Raw genomic sequence first — 19274 nt, 5'->3', positions numbered from 1 at the left:
CTTATGTCTAACCCACTCTACCAGTTTGCAATAATTGAATCCATTTCTCTGGTTTCTGTTTCAGAACCTTCCTCTATTATTTAACTGTCAGTATTATTACGTATTAAAAAAAATGACAGCAGTGCTTGCTATTATCTATTATATTAACACTAAAGAACATGCAACTAGCCAATTTTCCATTATATTACTCGACATGCATAAAGATTCATTCTTCTATTTCTTTTTTTTGGGCTGCTGCCTATAAGAGTGCGTCTGACTTATTAAATTGATAGCCACAGTAGTAATTCGACTATCAGATTTCTGTTAATTTGGACTGAATCATTATTAATTTTCATTTTGTATCACTCCCACTAAAACATATGTACATTATTTTTACAGACTAGGCTAGGGGTTGGGTGGTATTCATTTTGTACCGTCAAACAATCTCCCAAAATGACTGATGATACTAATTAGGGGTGATTAAAAAAAGACCAATCCAACTGCACAGGGCTTGAGGGAGGGAGGGAGCCAGTGCAGATGTCACTGACAGACCCAGATATATGTGTGTTGTTTAGACACTTCCACATGTACCTAGTCTTAACCACATGAGGACTATATAGAGAGCGTCGCAGTTCCACCCCCTTTCATGACGACAGCAGGCCCAGGAAATAATTCCCCATTCATTTTCCCCATAGACATTTCAAAAAAGTATGTATTTAAAGATCTGTAAGCCTCAAACAAAGCCATCTCGGATCGTGACAAATCATGACAACAAACACAATTCACCCTTTGTCAAGTCCCGCCCGTGTTTGTGCCCCTCTTCGCACCCATTGGTTGCCGTTTCGTGGTTGGACAAAAATCCTCTCTCTCTCCATCCACTACCATTGAAATTACATGTTTTTCAGTTGCTTCGTATTGATATTCTGTGCATTCAATTCTTATTTTAAACTTGGTGTCAGTAAATAGGAACATCACAGGTGCAGCACAGTGACTGGGCATATCATGTTTTGTTTAGTTTTTTCCAAAAATGATGTTATAGCAAATTCAACATAAACAAGGCGGAACCAGGGTGGAACAAGGAAGAAAGAGCCTGCTGGTTAGTCAGTCAGGGACCAATCAGAAGGCTGACAAAAAGTGAATTGTTTGGGCCGAACAAATAATTTGAAAGAAGAAAAAAAGGGGCAGGGTACAACACTTTTTTTTGGTTGTTTTCCTTCTTTGTAATTGGTGGGCCGACTCACATGCACTCAAGCTGTATGTTTTTGGATGCCTACGTCTCTACATTGCTCCATTTCACAAAAAAATAAAAATAAACACAGACTCTCCTGTACTGACTGCGATCGATAAAGCGAACGTCTGCACACACATTGATTCTGTGTGTCTTGCAACGACGGGTGGCGGACCACTCGCCGACGGGGTGTGGGTGTGGGTGTGTGTATGTGTGCACGCGCACACATAATTTGGTGTTCATATATTTGAACTGGTATAAGGACTATAGGGATGTGCCGATGAGCAGTGTTGTTTTTGGCAGCAAATTTTGATTTTAGTTTTAGTCAGTCTCTTCAATAGTTTTCATTTAGTTTCAGTCACATTTTAGTCACCTGGAATGTTTTAGTGTTAGCCTAGTTTTAGTCGACATACATATCATCAAGATTTTTTTTGGTGGGCCTTGATGCCGTCGTAATGACTGTTTTTATACTTGCTGATCGGCTATTTTCAGCATGCAACCAATTGTAAAATGACTCGTACTGGATCTCTTGTCCACTATTCCCTTCCTAACATTTTAGTCTAGTTTTTATTTGTTGACGAAATTGTCAGTATATTGAGTCTTAGTTTTAGTCTCCATAGCTTATTTTTCATTTAGTTTCCATTTAGTTTCCGTCAGTGAAAAAAGGTAGTCGACGAACATTTTTCGTCTTAGTTTTAGTTTTAGACGAAATCAACACTGCCGATGAGACAATTTGGCCGATTTCGATATCTGATATAATTAATTGCTGTTATGGCCGATAACTGATAGCCTATCCGATGTCAATATGATCTCATTCTGTATTAAAAATATATCATTATTTTGGCCATTCTGAAAAAAAGGCTGCATTTGAACAAAAGCGACGCCTCTTTATTCCAAAACTAGGCATGCACCGTTATTGAAATGTTGGCTCATATCCCAACATAAACAGCTTTGAATGTAGTGTTGTTTTTTTAAATGTTCCAACTATTGACTGTTTCGAAAGCTTCCCCAGAAAACGCTGATATAATTTGCAGCCTTCATCATCACAAAAGGCTTTTTCAGGCTTTATAAAAAATATTTTTCAACATTATAATAAAATTAAATATCTGCTAAATCCGATATACGATATATTTTTTGAGTGGTGCAAACCACTCCAACAACTGGCTTTGTACCCGTGTGTACCCGTGTACCCGTGTTTGTTCGTACCAAAAAAACGAGCATGGTTGCTATGGTTAGCAACCAAAAAAACGAGCATGGTTGCTATGGTTAGTATGTGACGTCACTGACATCACAGATGCACCCCTAGGTGGGGGGAGGTTTTTATTTTCGTAAATGAACGCAAGCTGGAAACACGGCATAAAGCGATGCAGTTCGAGCTCTTAGATCTGCTACTATTTGCTACAGTATTTATTTTTTATTTAAATCCTGAAAAGGGTTTTCCACCCTGACAAACACGATCTGTGTTTGTTGTCACTTCAGCTTATATCATATACAAATACTAGAAGATTTTAAGACTGTGAAAAATGCTCCACAGGGATCTCCCATTCTTTATAAGAGCAGTATCTTTTTAGATTAACTTGGCTTTACACTGACAATCACTTCTCACAGGACCAAGGCCAGGCACATAACATAAATTGCATTTGTTATGTATAACAAATTGCATTTCTTATGTACTCCCAGGATAAGGTTACATCATCTGCTCTATGCAACAAAAAAAGAAACCTGTAACTGTAACTTGTCTTTTAGATGGGAGAGAGTGTCAGACTTCAAAGTCTTCTAGTCTACTGTAGCAGCGTAGGCATACTGTAAGATAACAGACTACCACAAACTCACTGTAGGGTGAGCACAGGCTAATGACTATTCATGGGGATTTATAACTACCCCCAGGCCCGCTCAAAGCAGCTGAGCGGATTCTGTCATGAGTTTAAAGCCCATGGAGGTGTGTGTGTGTGCGTGTGCGACTGTGTGTGTGAGTGACTGTGTGTGTGCGTGTGCGTGCGCGACTGCAGTCCATATGATTATCCTCTTGTTCTTCAAACATGCTGCAGTAAAGAAGGCAAAGAAAAAGGGGCATCACATGAGGTGCTTATGACCCATTCTCTTCCCATGGAACACAGAGGAGTTCAGTCATACTCTCCCACAGATTAGCCTCAGGTGGGAGGGCTGGAACATTCCACAGACATTACTCACATGCAGTGTAATCAGCCATCTATTGATTGCACCCATGGATCTAACAGCCAATGTGTGCATGACTTATCTCGGCTATATCGTATTATACAATAACAGCGTAGCGCAGTGGAGCAGTTGAGCTAAAACAAGTCATGTATTAACCATCCACAATGCCCGATTTGAGCCTTTGTAGTCCCATGTAGCTACTAGTCCTTTTTGCACATTAATACTAATTATGTCATGTCTTTTGTAATTCCATTTTTTTAATTTGTTTTTCAAAATTGTACTAGGTTCAGTACAAAGCAGCATCAACATTATAAACCTTACAAATAGCCAGTCCAAGAAACGTTAACAGTTAAAATGAAAATAAAAAAGAAGAAAAATAAAAACAAAGAAATTAATGTTCATTTAAGGTTCATATACATCCAGAATTCATCCCGTGTCTCTTTCATTTTGCTTTCTGCAGATCTACAAGCTCATAGCGAGGCACCGAGTGCCGCCGCTATGAGCTTGTAGGTCTGCTATTTTTGAAAAATCGTGAAAAAGTAGTGCAAATCTTTGAATATATTCTTTCAGAGCGAACGTTTTTAACTCATATGTTTGCTTCTGGGGGGGTCCCTGGAACAACATATTTTCAGATGGGGGTCGGCAGCCAAATTCATACATTTTTTGGGGTCCTTGACATGACAAACATTGAGAACCACTGACATAGAAAAATAGGGTTTTTCAGAAAACTGTCAAAACTTGTCGCGTTAGAATTAATCATACCTCCCGTTGTTGTCGATCGCATCGAGAGTGTTTTGGCTATATCTAACTACTTCAGCCACATCCGGGATAACATCCGGTCCGTCGCTAAATGTGCTCCACTGCTATATAAATCGATGGGTGCTATGATTTAACGGACCCCGGGCGTTCGGGGTGTTAACCTGCGAATGAGCTAAGAATGATTCCTCTCAACTCTACATTGAGAGAGAGAGTCTTGGTTTTACACAAAAGTACTCAAACTGACCTGAAACAAACGACTCAGTTCAATGTTTTCATGAACCAACCAATCAGTGGTGGAAAAAAAATTGCAGATCTAGCTCATAGTGCGGCACCGAGTGCCACGCTATGAGCTTGTAGATCTGCTTTTTTATCGTGAAAATGTGGCGCAAATCTTTTAATATATAATTCAACTCATTTGCTTCTGAGGAGGTTCCCTGGAACAACATATTTTCAGATGGGGGTCGGCGTGAAATGAAAACATGTTTGATAACCACTGACATAGAAACATGGGTTTTTCAGAAACTGTCAGGATTTAGAAGATATTTGTAGAATCGTCCTCCGTTCTAAATGGGTATCATATTCATAAAATTGGTCGTCACAAATGTTCATGATAAAAATACCAGGTACGTTTTCCAGCACCAGGGAATGAGTGATAATGCCCCAGAGGAAGTGTGATGGCGCTGTGACCCAATCTTTGAACCCTACCAGCCACTGCAACTAACACAGACATGATAGAAGACTTCTTAAGGCGACGTCCCCTCAGCTTGTTTGTCATCCTGGTTGAACCCATAAAAGTCACCGGCCTCTCCTCTCTTTATTAATGGCTCCTCCAGCAATCCATAATGACCTCACGACTTCATCTATTTCCTCTCATAACTAGACAGAGCTCGCACCCATGCATCATCCACAGGACGCTGGTCACAGTGTCCTGACAATACTGCATACATACCCATGCATTATGCCAGGTTTTTGGGTCCGATGGCGATGAGCCATCCCAATTTTTGGACAGTCCTAGACCAGTGATTATTATCACCCCCAGGGGGGCTCGCCCACACATGTTTTTGGATGGGTGTTCCATGCACTCCCCAGCTAGCCCCTCCTATATACAGGTTTAATGTTTGTCATGTCTAGACAGAGTTTAATGTTTGTTTTGTCACTAACACAAACATTAAATGCCATTAACAATGAACAGAGTTTAATGTTTGTTTTGTCTGTCACTGAGCAAATCGGCATTGTGTTATGATATCACAATGATGTAAGATGATAGGGGTTGGGTTAGGAGTGTACTATGTCCATTTGGTTCCATTTGTACACTCTCAGAGTTAAATGAACAGGGGTCCTAGAGATAGAAATGCCATTAAATGGGGGGTCCGAGAAATTAAACGGGTCGAGAATCTCTGCTAGAGCCGTAAAAATCTTCTCTTATGGCCCGGGGGTCCCTGGCATAATCTTTTCAAATGGGGGTCCGTGGGCTAACGTTGTAACGGAAGACAGTTGACTGGCTATATTATTATATATCACAACATAACGTTATATCATTGACTTAAATGGCATTATATCAACAATGATTTGAGTTAAAAACGTTTGCTCTGAAAGAATACATGTGGCCACATTTGACTGAGTGACCGCCATTGGATCTTTTTTAATTAAATAAATTCAGATGGCAGGCTCTCAATTAAATCTGGTCACATACTGTATATTCAAAGATTTGCACCATATTTTCACGATTTAAAAAAAATAGAGAGCTATTTTCAATAGCTAAAGTATAACATAATGCTTAAACCACAAGGGGTTCCCGTCCTGAATGGGTTAAAGGACAACATTAGTTTTTTTCAAGCACGGTTCATGTTTTAGGGGGTTATCAGAGAAAGTCAAAGATGAGTGTGACATCTGGCCACAAAAGATTAGGGGATCTATTGAACGTGAAGGGGGAGGTTTCAAACTGACATATTGAGCCTACGACACACACTCAGTAGCTCCTGTGATCTTTTGTGGCTAGATGTAATTTCCTGGGGTCTAGTAGGACTATAGTAAATAATAATAAAGAAATCGCCGTAAAATGTTTTTTTTTAAAATACGTATTTAGCCCCATGTTCGAATGCCCCCCCCCCCCCCCCCCCTGTTAAAAATGGCTAAAAAAACAAAGTTGTCCTTTAAAACGGTGTAATCACTTGTTGTTTCGAAAAATATTCCAAAGTGCCGACCACAACAACAGTCCTGCCTGTTGTTGTGGTCGGCACTGCTATGCAACTTTCCTATTGTAACAATAGGGACTCAATTTCCCATAACCCTTTGCACGTCGGCGAGACGGACCTTTTTGCGATGACGTCATCAAAACGCGTCTCATATCCCATTCTGTCCGGTGGATTGCCCAGTATGACTTAAAACTGATTAAAAAGTCAAAACGTGGATTAAACAATGAAAACATAACTCGGGCAACTCGTGAATCGCAGGGAAAGTGTTCTACAATAATTTACTCGGGCAAATCGTGAATAGTAGTCATCTCCAAGCCCTTGGAAGGCTCACAATGACATTTTTCACAGCTGGGTGTGGTCACACACTAGGCTGCTGAGATTAATTCAACGAGACACACGAACATAGAGGTTGTCACAATAGCACATTTTCTACAGCTCAATACTATATACTATACCAGCAGACCAGCTCATGTACAGTGTGTGCCAAACAATACCGTGTCTCAAATAGCCTAGTTATACCACCATGCCCACAGGCTCAGAAATACCAGAATTTGATATGTTTATCAACTGCACTGTACACAATCACCCTACTCGACTCATGTTTCTGTATCAGTGGTTCTCAAAATATTTCATGTCAAGGACCCCAAAAATTATATGTAATTGGCCGCCGACCCCCATCTGAAAATATGTTGTTCCAGTGACCCCCTGCAAGCAAAGATTTGAGTTAAAAATATTTGCTCTGAAAGAACATTTTCATGATAAAAAAAAATAGCAGACTTACAAGCTCGTAGCACGGCACTCTGTTCCGTGCTATGAGCTTGTAGATCTGCTATTTTTCAATAGCTAAAGCATAACATAATGCTTAAAACACCAAAAGGGGTTCCCGCCCAAAATGGGTTAAAGTACTGGGTAGGTTTATTGCTTGAAGAAAGGAGAAGAAGCAAGACACTCAGTTGAGCAGTTCAAAGACGAGACACACTAGAGTTACTAGACTAACACTAAAACATTCAGGTGACTAAAATGTGACTAAAACTAAATGAAAGCTATTCAAGAGACTATGACTAAAACTAAAATAAAATGTCCTGTCAAAATCAACACAGGCTAGGAGGAGTCTCCTGGACTGGTGTCTGTGGATTAAAGTGACGTCATTCTCCTGGCTACTATCTTCTCACTCTCTCTTGCTTCCGTCCCCAGATACAGATGCTTGTTTGTAACATGCTCATACTGACATATATTCTGTGGTACTACACGTAACACTCTGGTGTCCTCTCTCCAGGGACTTCTACAGTCACAGAGAGGAAGCTGAGCATATACTGGCCATGCTTTACGCACTTTTGTGGAAAAATTTCATTGAATGTCAAATAGTCTAGTCCCCGATTATTTTTTTTGTATGACATTTCCATTGGATAAAGAAAACGTAGTCTTGTGTTCAGCTCAATAGGGTAACCTGGGGTTGTCCTGGCATTTAGCCCAAGACCGACCTTGGCACACACAGTCTCCACTCTAGTCAAGAGGACCTGTGTCTGAGAGTCGGATACCAGGCACATGTCAGCTGCATCATCCAGGTCAATTAGGGCTACATAAGGGAGTTGTCTCTAGAACAGTGGTTCCCAAACTTGTCAAGGACCCCCAAATTGACACTAATTAGCCCACGGACCCCCATTTGAAAATATATGCCAGGGACCCCCATAAGAGAAGATTTGTACAGCTCTAGCAGTGATTCTCAAGGACCCCCAGTGTGACATGCATTAGTCTACGGACCCCCCATTTAATGGCATTTCTATCTCAGGGACCCCCAATTTATATTGTAAAATTAATGTTAGTTTAACTGAGAGTATGCAAATGTACATTTGTACACTCAGAGTTACAGACCATACCATATTTGGTTCCAAACTATCATTTAGCTGGGCCTGGGGACCCCCTGGAACTCCCTCAAGGACCCCCCCGGACCCCACTTTGGGAACCACTGGTCTAGACACTCTGAGGAGGTGATAATGAGGCCAAGTTAGAAAATAAACCCCGAACCTCACATTTTCACTTGTACATCACCTCTTACTATACAGTGTATCGTTGCTGTCGGGCAGAATCCTCTTTTTCTGGGTAAATGAACGCCCTACTTGATCATACTACAGCGTCACAAAGTAGCAGAACTAAAGTAGAACTGCAAGCTCGAAATCCAGGTGCGAACTTAACTCCCTACTTGATCATACTACAGTGTCATAAAAGTATCTAAAGTAGCAGAACTGCTAAAGGAGAAGCTTGAAATGCCGGTGCAAAGCGACACGCTTTGAAGCTTGTAGATCTGCTACTTTTGCTAACGAAGGAATTTGAATCATGATAAGTTTTGCACACGACAAGAGACAATATGTAAATGTACTCCATTAGTGAGTGTGTACCAGTGTTGTTTTTCAATGACGGAAACTAAATAGAAACTAAATGAAATTTAAGCTATGATGACTAAAACTAAGACTGAATATATTGACAATTTTGTCAACAGATAAAAACTAGACTAAAATGTTAGGAAGGGACTAGTGGACAAGAGATCCAGTATAAGTCATTTTACACTCAGACGCGTTGTGAGCTTGTAGATCGGCTATTTTCAGCAAGTGTAAAATCAGTCATTATGACGGCATCAAGGCCCACCAAAATACATTTTAGTCGACTAAATCAACTGTAGATTTAGTCGACTAAAATCATATGACATTTAGTCGACTAAAACGAGACTAACACTAAGACATTCCAGGTGACTAAAATGTGACTAAAACTAAATAAACTATTCAAGAGACTACGACTAAAACTAAAATCAAAATTTGATGTCAGAAACGACACTGGTGTGTACTGTAGTAGTATTCTGGAACAAAATGAGGTGTGAGAACAAACATAAGGATGATTACCTTGGTCTGGCGGGCGAAATTATATAATTATGAGAATTATTATGAGAGGAGTAATTAAAGCAGTGCTCCTCTCCAGTTATCAGCATCATTTCTTTTTTTATCAGTGTATGATGATAAGTGTGACATGTAATCACTCATCACATTTCTCCACTGGAAGAAACTGCAGTCACTCAATGTTAGTAGTATTTGTAGAAGATAACAGCAGTACAATTTGAAATTTGCACCCTATGGCCAGACAAATAATGTCTCTGTGACTAAAGGGTTTGACTGGATTGCTGAATTCCTACAATACCCATAATGCTTTGGTGCACTTTCCCTCCTTGTGGAGAGGGGGGAGGGCTGTATGGAGGTGTGACTTTGTAGTCCAGGAAGGAAGTGAGACCACATGACATTGATGGGGGGCGAACTCGTAAGAAATCACCAAGATTTGGCTTTTGGTGACGAGTTTTTGAATTTTGGCGTGGTGTTGGGTAAGGTTTTCAAACGCACTGGGCCCCTATTGGTCTGTTTGCACAGACTAAAATATTAGATATGTACGTATAGGCATGGTTGATAACACAAAATAATTGATAAAATAGATTTTTCAATTGATTCTGTTACTATTGGGTGTGCTAAATAACATACTAAAATTTTAGAAAAAACTAACAACCAGAAAGGCATCATTTTCCATGGTGGCTAAAACGAGCTAAAATGCCTATAAACTGGGATTTAATATGTCAAAAAATATGTCAAAGACATCATTAAAATAAGCTCTGGTTGCAAAAGGGGCGAAGTGGCCCTTTAACAAACTAAAAAAAGATTTGAGTGCATTACTACCTCACCTCTATCTCACCCCATCTCCAAGCCATCTGACATTATGCACAACACGGCTAGACTAAAATCCCCAAAGAAAGCGAGGCGGCATGTTTTCTTCTTCTTTCCAAACCCCAGCTCACCTCGCCGCCTAGCTCCTACCTTCTGGAGCGGAAGGATTAACTCGCTCTGATCTCCAAAAAACACTGCTGATCCTGCCCACTGCTGCCAAGGCACAACACTTCTTCTAATGGATCAACTGTTGCTGCCATGTGGGCCATGTTACCTGCTGCTCTCTGAAAGGACTGTGTGCTATCGGGTTAAAGTTCCTAAAAATCCACTTCATTCATTGACTATAAATATTAGAATATAAAAATCACACCCGTGTCAAGGGAGGGGCTTATCTCTTATCATCGTACATCATCATGACGTAAATTTAGCCCCAGTATGTTCCCTCAGCACTACGCTCATTCTGTAACTCCGAGATGAGGTCACTGCGGTTCAGAAACGGCGCATGTTTCCAGGAACGCTTCTTACCCTTTTCTGCACAATGAATCCAAAAAGTGAAGGGCCAAAAAAGTTTTACACTAATTCAAACTTAGGATCGGCCAAGAAAAGCCAAGTTTAAACGGTTAACGAGCGTTTACAGCGGTTGTTTAGCAGCGCCTCCCCTGGTCGAAAGTAGAATTAGATTTTCAACTGACTTCAGTTCACTCGACATTCACACTCACACGCACGACTTCCTTGATGTAAGTGGCTGACTAAACAACCGCTGTCTATGGTGGATTTTTGTCTATATACAGCTTTTGTCCCCACAAAATGTCTGCAACACAAACATTAAATACCATTGACAATGAAGGGAAAATGTACGCCATCTTGTCCCCACACGTCTCATATTTGCCATCGACAATGAAAGGAGAAATTAAGTCAAATGTCCGCCAAATATGACGTGAATTTGTGGCAACATGCTACAGGCATTCTGATTGGCCAGTATAGATGATGCATGATGATGTACAATGAGAAGAGCCCCCCTCACTTCACACAGGTGTGATTTTTTTTAACACTTTGCAGATAGAAAAAGGATAATTCAAGCTTTTCATACAGCTACAATGTCGTTGAATACAATCACATAGGACCTTTCTGTTTGGATGAATGGGCTGTCAATGGCAAATTGCAGCTATAGTTATTAGCCTTTTTTCCGCCAGCATTAATTAATCTATCTACCGCGCATTGCCAAGGTTTTATCGCGCGTAACACTTACTTTGAAGAGCCAAATATCCATAATCGCATGTTACAGTGATAAAACGCTGTGTGTGGTGTCTTGACCGGTTGTTGTTCTCTTGGTCGGTGGTGGAAAAATCCGACCACGAGTATCACAGCGCCTGCTACAGGCCGTTGAAAAACCTTGTTTTCACCAGAAACGACATTCATTGCGCCAATTTGGAGATACAGGGCTTTGAATGCAGCCCATAGAGTGCAAGTGGATGCGCGCACATCTTCAAAATGGCCGCGGCCACTGTCCCACTTTGACTGTTATGCTAACGAGCGGCAGCTAATGATTCGATCAGATCAAAACATGGATTAAAGAATATAACCCCTGGAAAACGTAGGCTACGGTTCTGGCAGGCTAGACGATTAATTTAAGCCTACGATTACTATGGTTCTGGCGGCCGGCTGCGTGTTAATTACCACCTTGCTGGCAAGATGGCCGTGGTGTGCATATGGTCAATAGAGCGTAGAATGGAGGAGTGAAAATATTGGCTTGGTTGAAGACCAAGCGTGCTGCGGCACTCTGGTACATTTGGAAGGGGCTTAACCCATTTTGGCCGGGATCCCCTTTTGGTGTTTTAAGCATTATTTGATACTTTAGCTATTGAAAAATAGCAGATCTACAGCTCGTAGCGTGGCACCGAGTGCCGCGCTACGAGCTTGTACAGTAGGTCTGCTATTTTTCTGCTAGTTTTTAACTCAAACCTTTGCTTCTGGAAGGTCCCTGGAACTACATATTTTCAGATGGGGGTCGGCGGCCAATTACATACCGTATGATCTTGGGGGTCCTTGACATGAAACTGTTTGAGAACCACTGACATAGAAACATAGGGTTTTACAGAAAACTGTCAGGATTTAGAAGACATTTGTAGAATGGTTCCCAGGTCTAAATGGGTTAAGTGCACATGCCACAGACACCAGGACCCTGCCAGCTGGTGCTACACGAGCCAACAACACGGGCATCCATCGATCACGAGGCACCAACACACTCCTCCCTTTGTGTATACTGGCACACTACTAGCCAGATACATGGAGGTGATCCAGATGATGTATACTGGCACACTACTAGCCAGATATATGGAGGTGATCCAGATGATGTACAGTTGGGTGCCACCGATATTGTCCCTCAAAATTTAAAAAAATCCTTCTAAATCCTCCAGTTTTCTGAACTAAATATTTTCACGATTTTTCAAAAATAGCAGACCTACAAGCTCGTAGCGCGCCACTCGGTGGCGCGCTATGAGCTTGTAGATCTTCTATTTTTTAATAGCTAAATTATAACAATGTTTAAAACACCAAAAGGGGTTCCCGCCCAAAATGGGTTAACTGTCCTTTTGCGCAGATCACGCAAACCTCAGCAAAAAGAAAAGGACAATATTGATGGCCTCCAACTGTATACACACAGCTGAGCTAACTGGCAACCTTGCGGTTACCATCCAGCCACTCTACCCCTGAGCCACTGCCGCCCTGTATACCCAGCTAAATTATAGTTTGGAACCAAATGGACCCTTTTATGGGTCTGTAACTCTGAGAGTGTCGGTGTACACATGTGTACAGTACACTCTCAGAGTTAAACTAACAGTGATTTTACAATATACATTGGGGGTCCCAGAGATAGAAATGCCATTAACTGGGGGTCCTTGAAATTAAACGGGTTGAGAGTCCCTGCTAGAGCCATGAAAATCTTCTCTTATGGGGGTCCCTGGCATATCTTTTCAAATGGGGGTCCGTGGGCTGATTAGTCTCAATTTGGGGGTCCTTGACCCCCAAATTGATGTACGCATTGATGTAAATTGATGTACGCATTAATGTACTGCGTACAAATTAGCTAAATTATAACAATGTTTAAAACACCAAAAGGGGTTCCCGCCCAAAATGGGTTAACTGTCCTTTTGCGCAGATCACGCAAACCTCAGCAAAAAGAAAAGGACAATATTGATGGCCTCCAACTGTATACACACAGCTGAGCTAACTGGCAACCTTGCGGTTACCATCCAGCCACTCTACCCCTGAGCCACTGCCGCCCTGTATACCCAACTAAATGATAGTTTGGAACCAAATGGACCCTTCATGGGTCTGTAACTCTGAGAGTGTCAGTGTACACATGTGTACAGTACACTCTCAGAGTTAAACTAACAGTGATTTTACAATATGCATTGGGGGTCCCAGAGATAGAAATGCCATTAACTGGGGGTCCTTGAAATTAAACGGGTTGAGAGTCCCTGCTAGAGCCATGAAAATCTTCTCTTATGGGGGTCCCTGGCATATCTTTTCAAATGGGGGTCCGTGGGCTGATTAGTCTCAATTTGGGGGTCCTTGACCCCCAAATTGATGTACGCATTGATGTAAATTGATGTACGCATTAATGTACTGCGTACAAATTAATGTACGCAGTACATTAATTATGGCCAGACCTGCACTCAGGTGCCAGTGCGCATTCTGCGCTGTCAATCAAGCGCCGGGAAGCGCTTCTGCATACCAACAGCTGGGGCCGACTGCCACTCAAAGTGGCTACTGGCCAATCACAGCACGTCTTGCACAAGTGCACTGGCCATTGTGGCCAATCACAGCACGTCCTTACTCAAACAAGGGAGGATTCCATGCTGCTTGCTGCTGGGAGGGGGGCGGTTGACAGGAGGACAGGAGTTTACTACTGAGAAAACCTGACACAAATGGTTCGGCTTCTCCGTTTCAGATAGCAAACTACTGTAGTCCCCGGTGTAAAAGGGCATGCTTTGGATGCTCTGCTCTCTTCCCATTCGCCGCTGTGCTTGTGTTTGTTTTCCGGGTGCTGGAGCAGCATGGTTGCTCGTGTGCGATGCCGTCTCTCACAGCCTAGGCACCGGCCACCGACTTTTTACGGGTACACGTTTTAGTTCCGACATAGTGGAGTGGGAAGAGTTTAAAGCATTGCAGACTGGCACTGCTGCTGCACAACATGAAGCTTATCAACACCGTGTCCCGAAATACTGTCCCTTATTATCGTAAAGTCGGGAAGTGTACACTGTTTATTTTTGCACCGAGGAGCCATGTGTGTCTGACTGTCTGACTGTACGTCGCCTCGGCTAAAAACAAAAGGGAGATGGGGTGAGAAGTTCAGTCACACAAGTGAGACTCGGAGTAGAACCGCTGCTCCTTCCCCTGGAAAGGAGTTAGCTGAGGTGGTTCAGGCATCTGGTTAGGATGCCTCTCGGGCGCCTATGCTATAAGTTATTCATGCATCCCTCTTTTATCCATCCGGCGAGACGGGTCGCCGCATTTTGGGAGCTCCAAGTAACTCCAGGTGCTCCTCTGAGTAGACCAAAAAAGCCCTGACTATTAGTATAGATTTCCGACCTACACAAACATTGAATTCCCATTGACAATGAAAGGAGAATGTTACGTCATAGTGTCTGAGCAAAAAGGCATATAGTGTCTATTTTACGTCATGATGATATACGATGATAAGAGCACCCCTCACTTCACACGGGTGTGATTTTATTATTATTTTTGCAAGTAGCTGCATATTGTAGCTATGGCATTGAATTATAGCCCAACATAACCAATCTAGTACAATATTGCAATGTGTTGCATTGTGACACTGAATACAAAAAAACTCATGTTTACAGTGAGTGATAAGTAACACACATTACAGAGTCTATTTTGCACGGATATGAATACAGGTTTGCCTTGAGTTTATAACTTGTTTGTTGTGCCTTGGGCACTAGTTGGAAAAACCACGAGGGAGTAAGTCAGGCTATCTCACCTGACTTACCCTACAGTACGCTAAGTATGGCTGTTGTATAATATCTTTGCTGCGTACAGTAAGTGCTGCAGTGCATTGATAAACAACTACTTGCGACAGCAGTGCATATTGTAGCTATGGCATTGAATATAGCCCCAAAATAACCAATCTGCAGTATCGCAACCTGTTTGTTGTTCGAGGGAGGGAGCAAGTGAGGCTATCTCACCTCTCTCTCTCTCTCTCTCTTTCTCTCTTTCTCTCTTTCTCTCTTTCTCTCTTTCTCTCTTTCTCTCTTTCTCTCTCTCTCTCTCTCTCTCTCTTTCTCTTTCTCTTTCTCTTTCTCTTTCTCTTTCTCTCTCTCTTTCTCTCTCTCTCTCGCTCTCTCTTTCTCTCTCTTTCTCTCTCTCTTTGTGGGGAGTGACCATTCTGCAACCTTTGATTACAAAGAAGTCGAGGGATGCCGGCCGGTGAAGGCTCACCAAAAACACAGCTGTCTTCCTGTTGTCAAAGCTCTAAAAACACGGCGCTATATTTAGAAATTAAAGTATGGAAATCGGCCTAATTTCGCTGCCAGGTGAGGGGGGGTGGGGGGGTACAGAATTAATTATCTTAAATTAAAGGTTCTTGACCGCGGGGCAATTGAGTCAAACTAGTCTTTGTGAGGGTGTTCAAATATGGGGGGGGGGGGGGGGGGGGGGTCACGGCCCGAAAAGTTTGGGAACCCTTGACCTAATGCGTATCAAACAGGCGGACCTTTTAAAATCAAATCAAAAGGTTGACAATCCCTGACCTATGAGGTACAGCGGGACCTTGTACTGTTCTGTTGGAAGATCCTGGGTGAATATTGAGCGTAGTGTGACACGAACAACAATGTTTTATTATGGATAATTCACAGACCTTCCTTATGCGTGCTGTGAGCGGTTCCTAGATGATTTCCTTCTCCTTTTTTCTTCAAAGCCAACTGTAACTTTGTAGTCGGTAGGTAACGTTTATATCTGATTAGCAAACAGGAAGAGGAAATGACGAGCTTGTTGCTGATGTAATGGAAAAGAAAACAACCTTACTTCCCTTTTTAAGTCCCTTTTTACCCCTTTTCATTGCTACAATATAGACAATTACACACGCACTTGTGCACGTGTGCGTGCAAGCTTATAGAATGACTATTTTCAGCATGCAACCAAGTGTAATTTGGCGTCATCAAGACACACACACACACACACACCAGAATATATCAAAATCACGTGTTTAGTGTATTCTCCATTTAATTTTTTATTTGCCAAACACATTCTTCAGAATGATGTCAAACTATATGAACTCATTGTGTGCAGACTGTACGCTTGCAGAAGCTGTCTAAATGATTAACATATCTGTATCTGTCACATGAAGTGTTGTCTCTGTCGGGTGGAAACCTCATACAGTATGTCCAAAACTGTTAGGTTTCGGGATTCAAATTCAAACGTAGCAAAAGTAGCAGATGCTTTTGTGCGACACCGTAATGTGCATGGATGAAAGTGGGGGGGAGGGGCCGGGGTCTCTGATCGGTGAACCAATATTTCTCCAGCGTGCCCCGCACCTCTAGGCCAGAAAGCACACTGACTGGGCCAGGCTAGGTGTTATTTTATGAGATTAATATGGAGATGTTTCTGCTCAACAGCAACAACAAGATTATTTTTTTGAAACTGAATGCTATCTCAATGTTCTATTGAGGTGTTTTATTATTTTTATGTTCTTCTCCTCAGGTATTTCAACATGAGGATGAAGAGGGACACCAGCCTGTTCTCTCCAGATCTCACCGTAGAAGTGTCGGGAGAGGAGGTGCCCTACGACACCTCTCACATTTATACGGGAGAACTCTTTGGTAAGTATTACTATTACAACCCTTGTTATCGTGCGTGCGTGCGTGCGTGCCTAGGGCTTTAAGCAACTAGTCGACTATTCAAATCCACTAGTCGACCTTGTTGGTACTAGTTGACTAGTTGATAAGAAAACAAAAAAGGGGGGGGGGGGGTTCCCCCGATTTTGTAGGCCTCAAGATCAGGTAGATTATAGTTATAGTAACCAATGTACACAGTTTTTAAATGTACAAATATATATATATATATATATATATATATATATATATATATATATATATATATATATTTTAGTTAAACCACTAGTCGACTAGTAAACAAAAAAAGTGAATGCCCTATTTGCGTGCGTGCGTGCGCAGTATTTATCACATTTCACCCTGACATGCACCCTTTCCTTTCCTCTCTCCCCTTCCTGGATAACTTCCTGTCTCCAACAGAGGTCAGATAAACAGGAAATAAAATGAGCCCATTGTTTATTAGCAACAGAGACCTGTGTGTCCATGTTGTTAAGGCCTGGGATCCCATCTCCATCCCCCTACAACAGAGACCTGTGTGCCCATGTTGTTAAGGCCTGGGATCCCATCTCCATCCCCCTACAACAGAGACCTGTGTGCCCATGTTGTTAAGGCCTGGGATCCCATCTCCATCCCCCTACAACAGAGACCAGTGTGCCCATGTTGTTAAGGCCTGGGATCCCATCTCCATCCCCCTACAACAGAGACCTGTGTGCCCATGTTGTTAAGGCTTGGGATCCCATCTCCATCCCCCTACAACAGAGACCTGTGTGCCCATGTTGTTAAGGCCTGGGATCCCATCTCCATCCCCCTACAACAGAGACCTGTGTGCCCATGTTATTAAGGCCTGGGATCCCATCTCCATCCCCCTACAACAGAGACCTGTGTGCCCATGTTATTAAGGCCTGGGATCCCATCTCCACCCCCCTACAACAGAGACCTGTGTGCCCATGTTGTTAAGGCTTGGGATCCCATCTCCATCCCCCTACAACAGAGACCTGTGTGCCCATGTTATTAAGGCCTGGGATCCCATCTCCATCCCCCTACAACAGAGACCTGTGTGCCCATGTTATTAAGGCCTGGGATCCCATCTCCATCCCCCTACAACAGAGACCTGTGTGCCCATGTTATTAAGGCCTGGGATCCCATCTCCACCCCCCTACAACAGAGACCTGTGTGCCCATGTTGTTAAGGCTTGGGATCCCATCTCCATCCCCCTACAACAGAGACCTGTGTGCCCATGTTATTAAGGCCTGGGATCCCATCTCCATCCCCCTACAGTCAGCAACGGTTTTCAACCCTTTTCATACCGAGGTCCATTCTCCACCAGCTGAAGGCATGGGGAGAGTATGTTTTGCACTCCGTCCGTGTGTCCGTCCGTCTGCGTACAGCTAATCTCTGGCACAGATGCCAAACTGTGCACACACACACACACACTCCCTGGATGCCAACGACGAGCCTCTGCCCCACATTTTTCCACAACGGCCTGTTATAGTATAGAGCCACCATGAGGCCCATTAGCAAAACACATTCTGTACATTCCGCATCCACATTTCATCCATACATCTCGCAAATCGGTATACACTATATCTATAGTCATGTGATCAACACGGATCTGCCCGTGTCCCCATATTCCATCCCCATTGGCTAAGATTGCCTTCCAAAGTTTGCAGGATTGGTCCGTTTTGAACAAAATGCCTCAAATCATGAACACAGCGTGCGATTTCCATGAAATTGTGCACGCACATTCCCACTAGGCAGAGGAAGAAATGCCACTTAAAAAAAAGATTTTGTCCACAGTTCCACGCTGTATTGATGTTGGTACCTTATGAGAGATAACAGGCAAACGTTTATAAAAAAACCAAACAATTCTTCTACTTGATAATTTAACTCTTGAGAGTGTTTCATTTTACACTCAAGAGTTAAAGATCTATAAGGGTCCATTTGGTTACCAACTCTCCATCATTTAGCTGGGGACAAGGACCACTGGTGGTCCCCGGACCGCTGGTTAAAAATCACTGCCCTACAGTGTTACTTAATTAGCATTTACATTACATTTTGTAAGATACAAGCTCACAGTGAGCTTGTAGATCGGCTTTTTTCAGCAAGGGTAAAAACAGTCATTATGACGGCATCAAGGCCCGCCAAAACACATTTTAGTCGACAATCAACTGTAGATTCAGTTGACTAAAATATGATATTTAGTCGACTAAAACTAGACTAAGATATTCCAGGTGACTAAAATGTGATGTAAATGAAAACTATTCAAGAGAATATGACTAAAACTAAAATCAAAATTTTACAATAACACCTGTAATGTTACATTCGCCAACGACACAGCTATTCTTGTTCCCTTTGAGGATGATGAGATAAACTGGAGGAACAGTGGAGT

At 42.4% G+C, this 19274-nt stretch overlaps 1 protein-coding gene across 1 annotated transcript in view; it reads left to right on the top strand.

Annotated features, from left to right (window-relative positions):
* The window catches only part of LOC306920810 (disintegrin and metalloproteinase domain-containing protein 10-like), a 132498-nt gene that overhangs the window by 36986 nt on the left and 76238 nt on the right, over positions 1 to 19274 (top strand). The window contains 1 exon segment of the mRNA XM_079497722.1: positions 16755 to 16873. Within this exon segment, the coding sequence (XP_079353848.1) occupies positions 16755 to 16873 (119 nt within the window).

This window comes from Electrona antarctica (genome assembly GCF_951216825.1).
Source record: "Electrona antarctica genome assembly, chromosome: 3".
Classification (NCBI taxonomy): Eukaryota; Metazoa; Chordata; class Actinopteri; order Myctophiformes; family Myctophidae; genus Electrona; species Electrona antarctica.
This window is presented reverse-complemented; position numbering and strand designations above follow the sequence as displayed.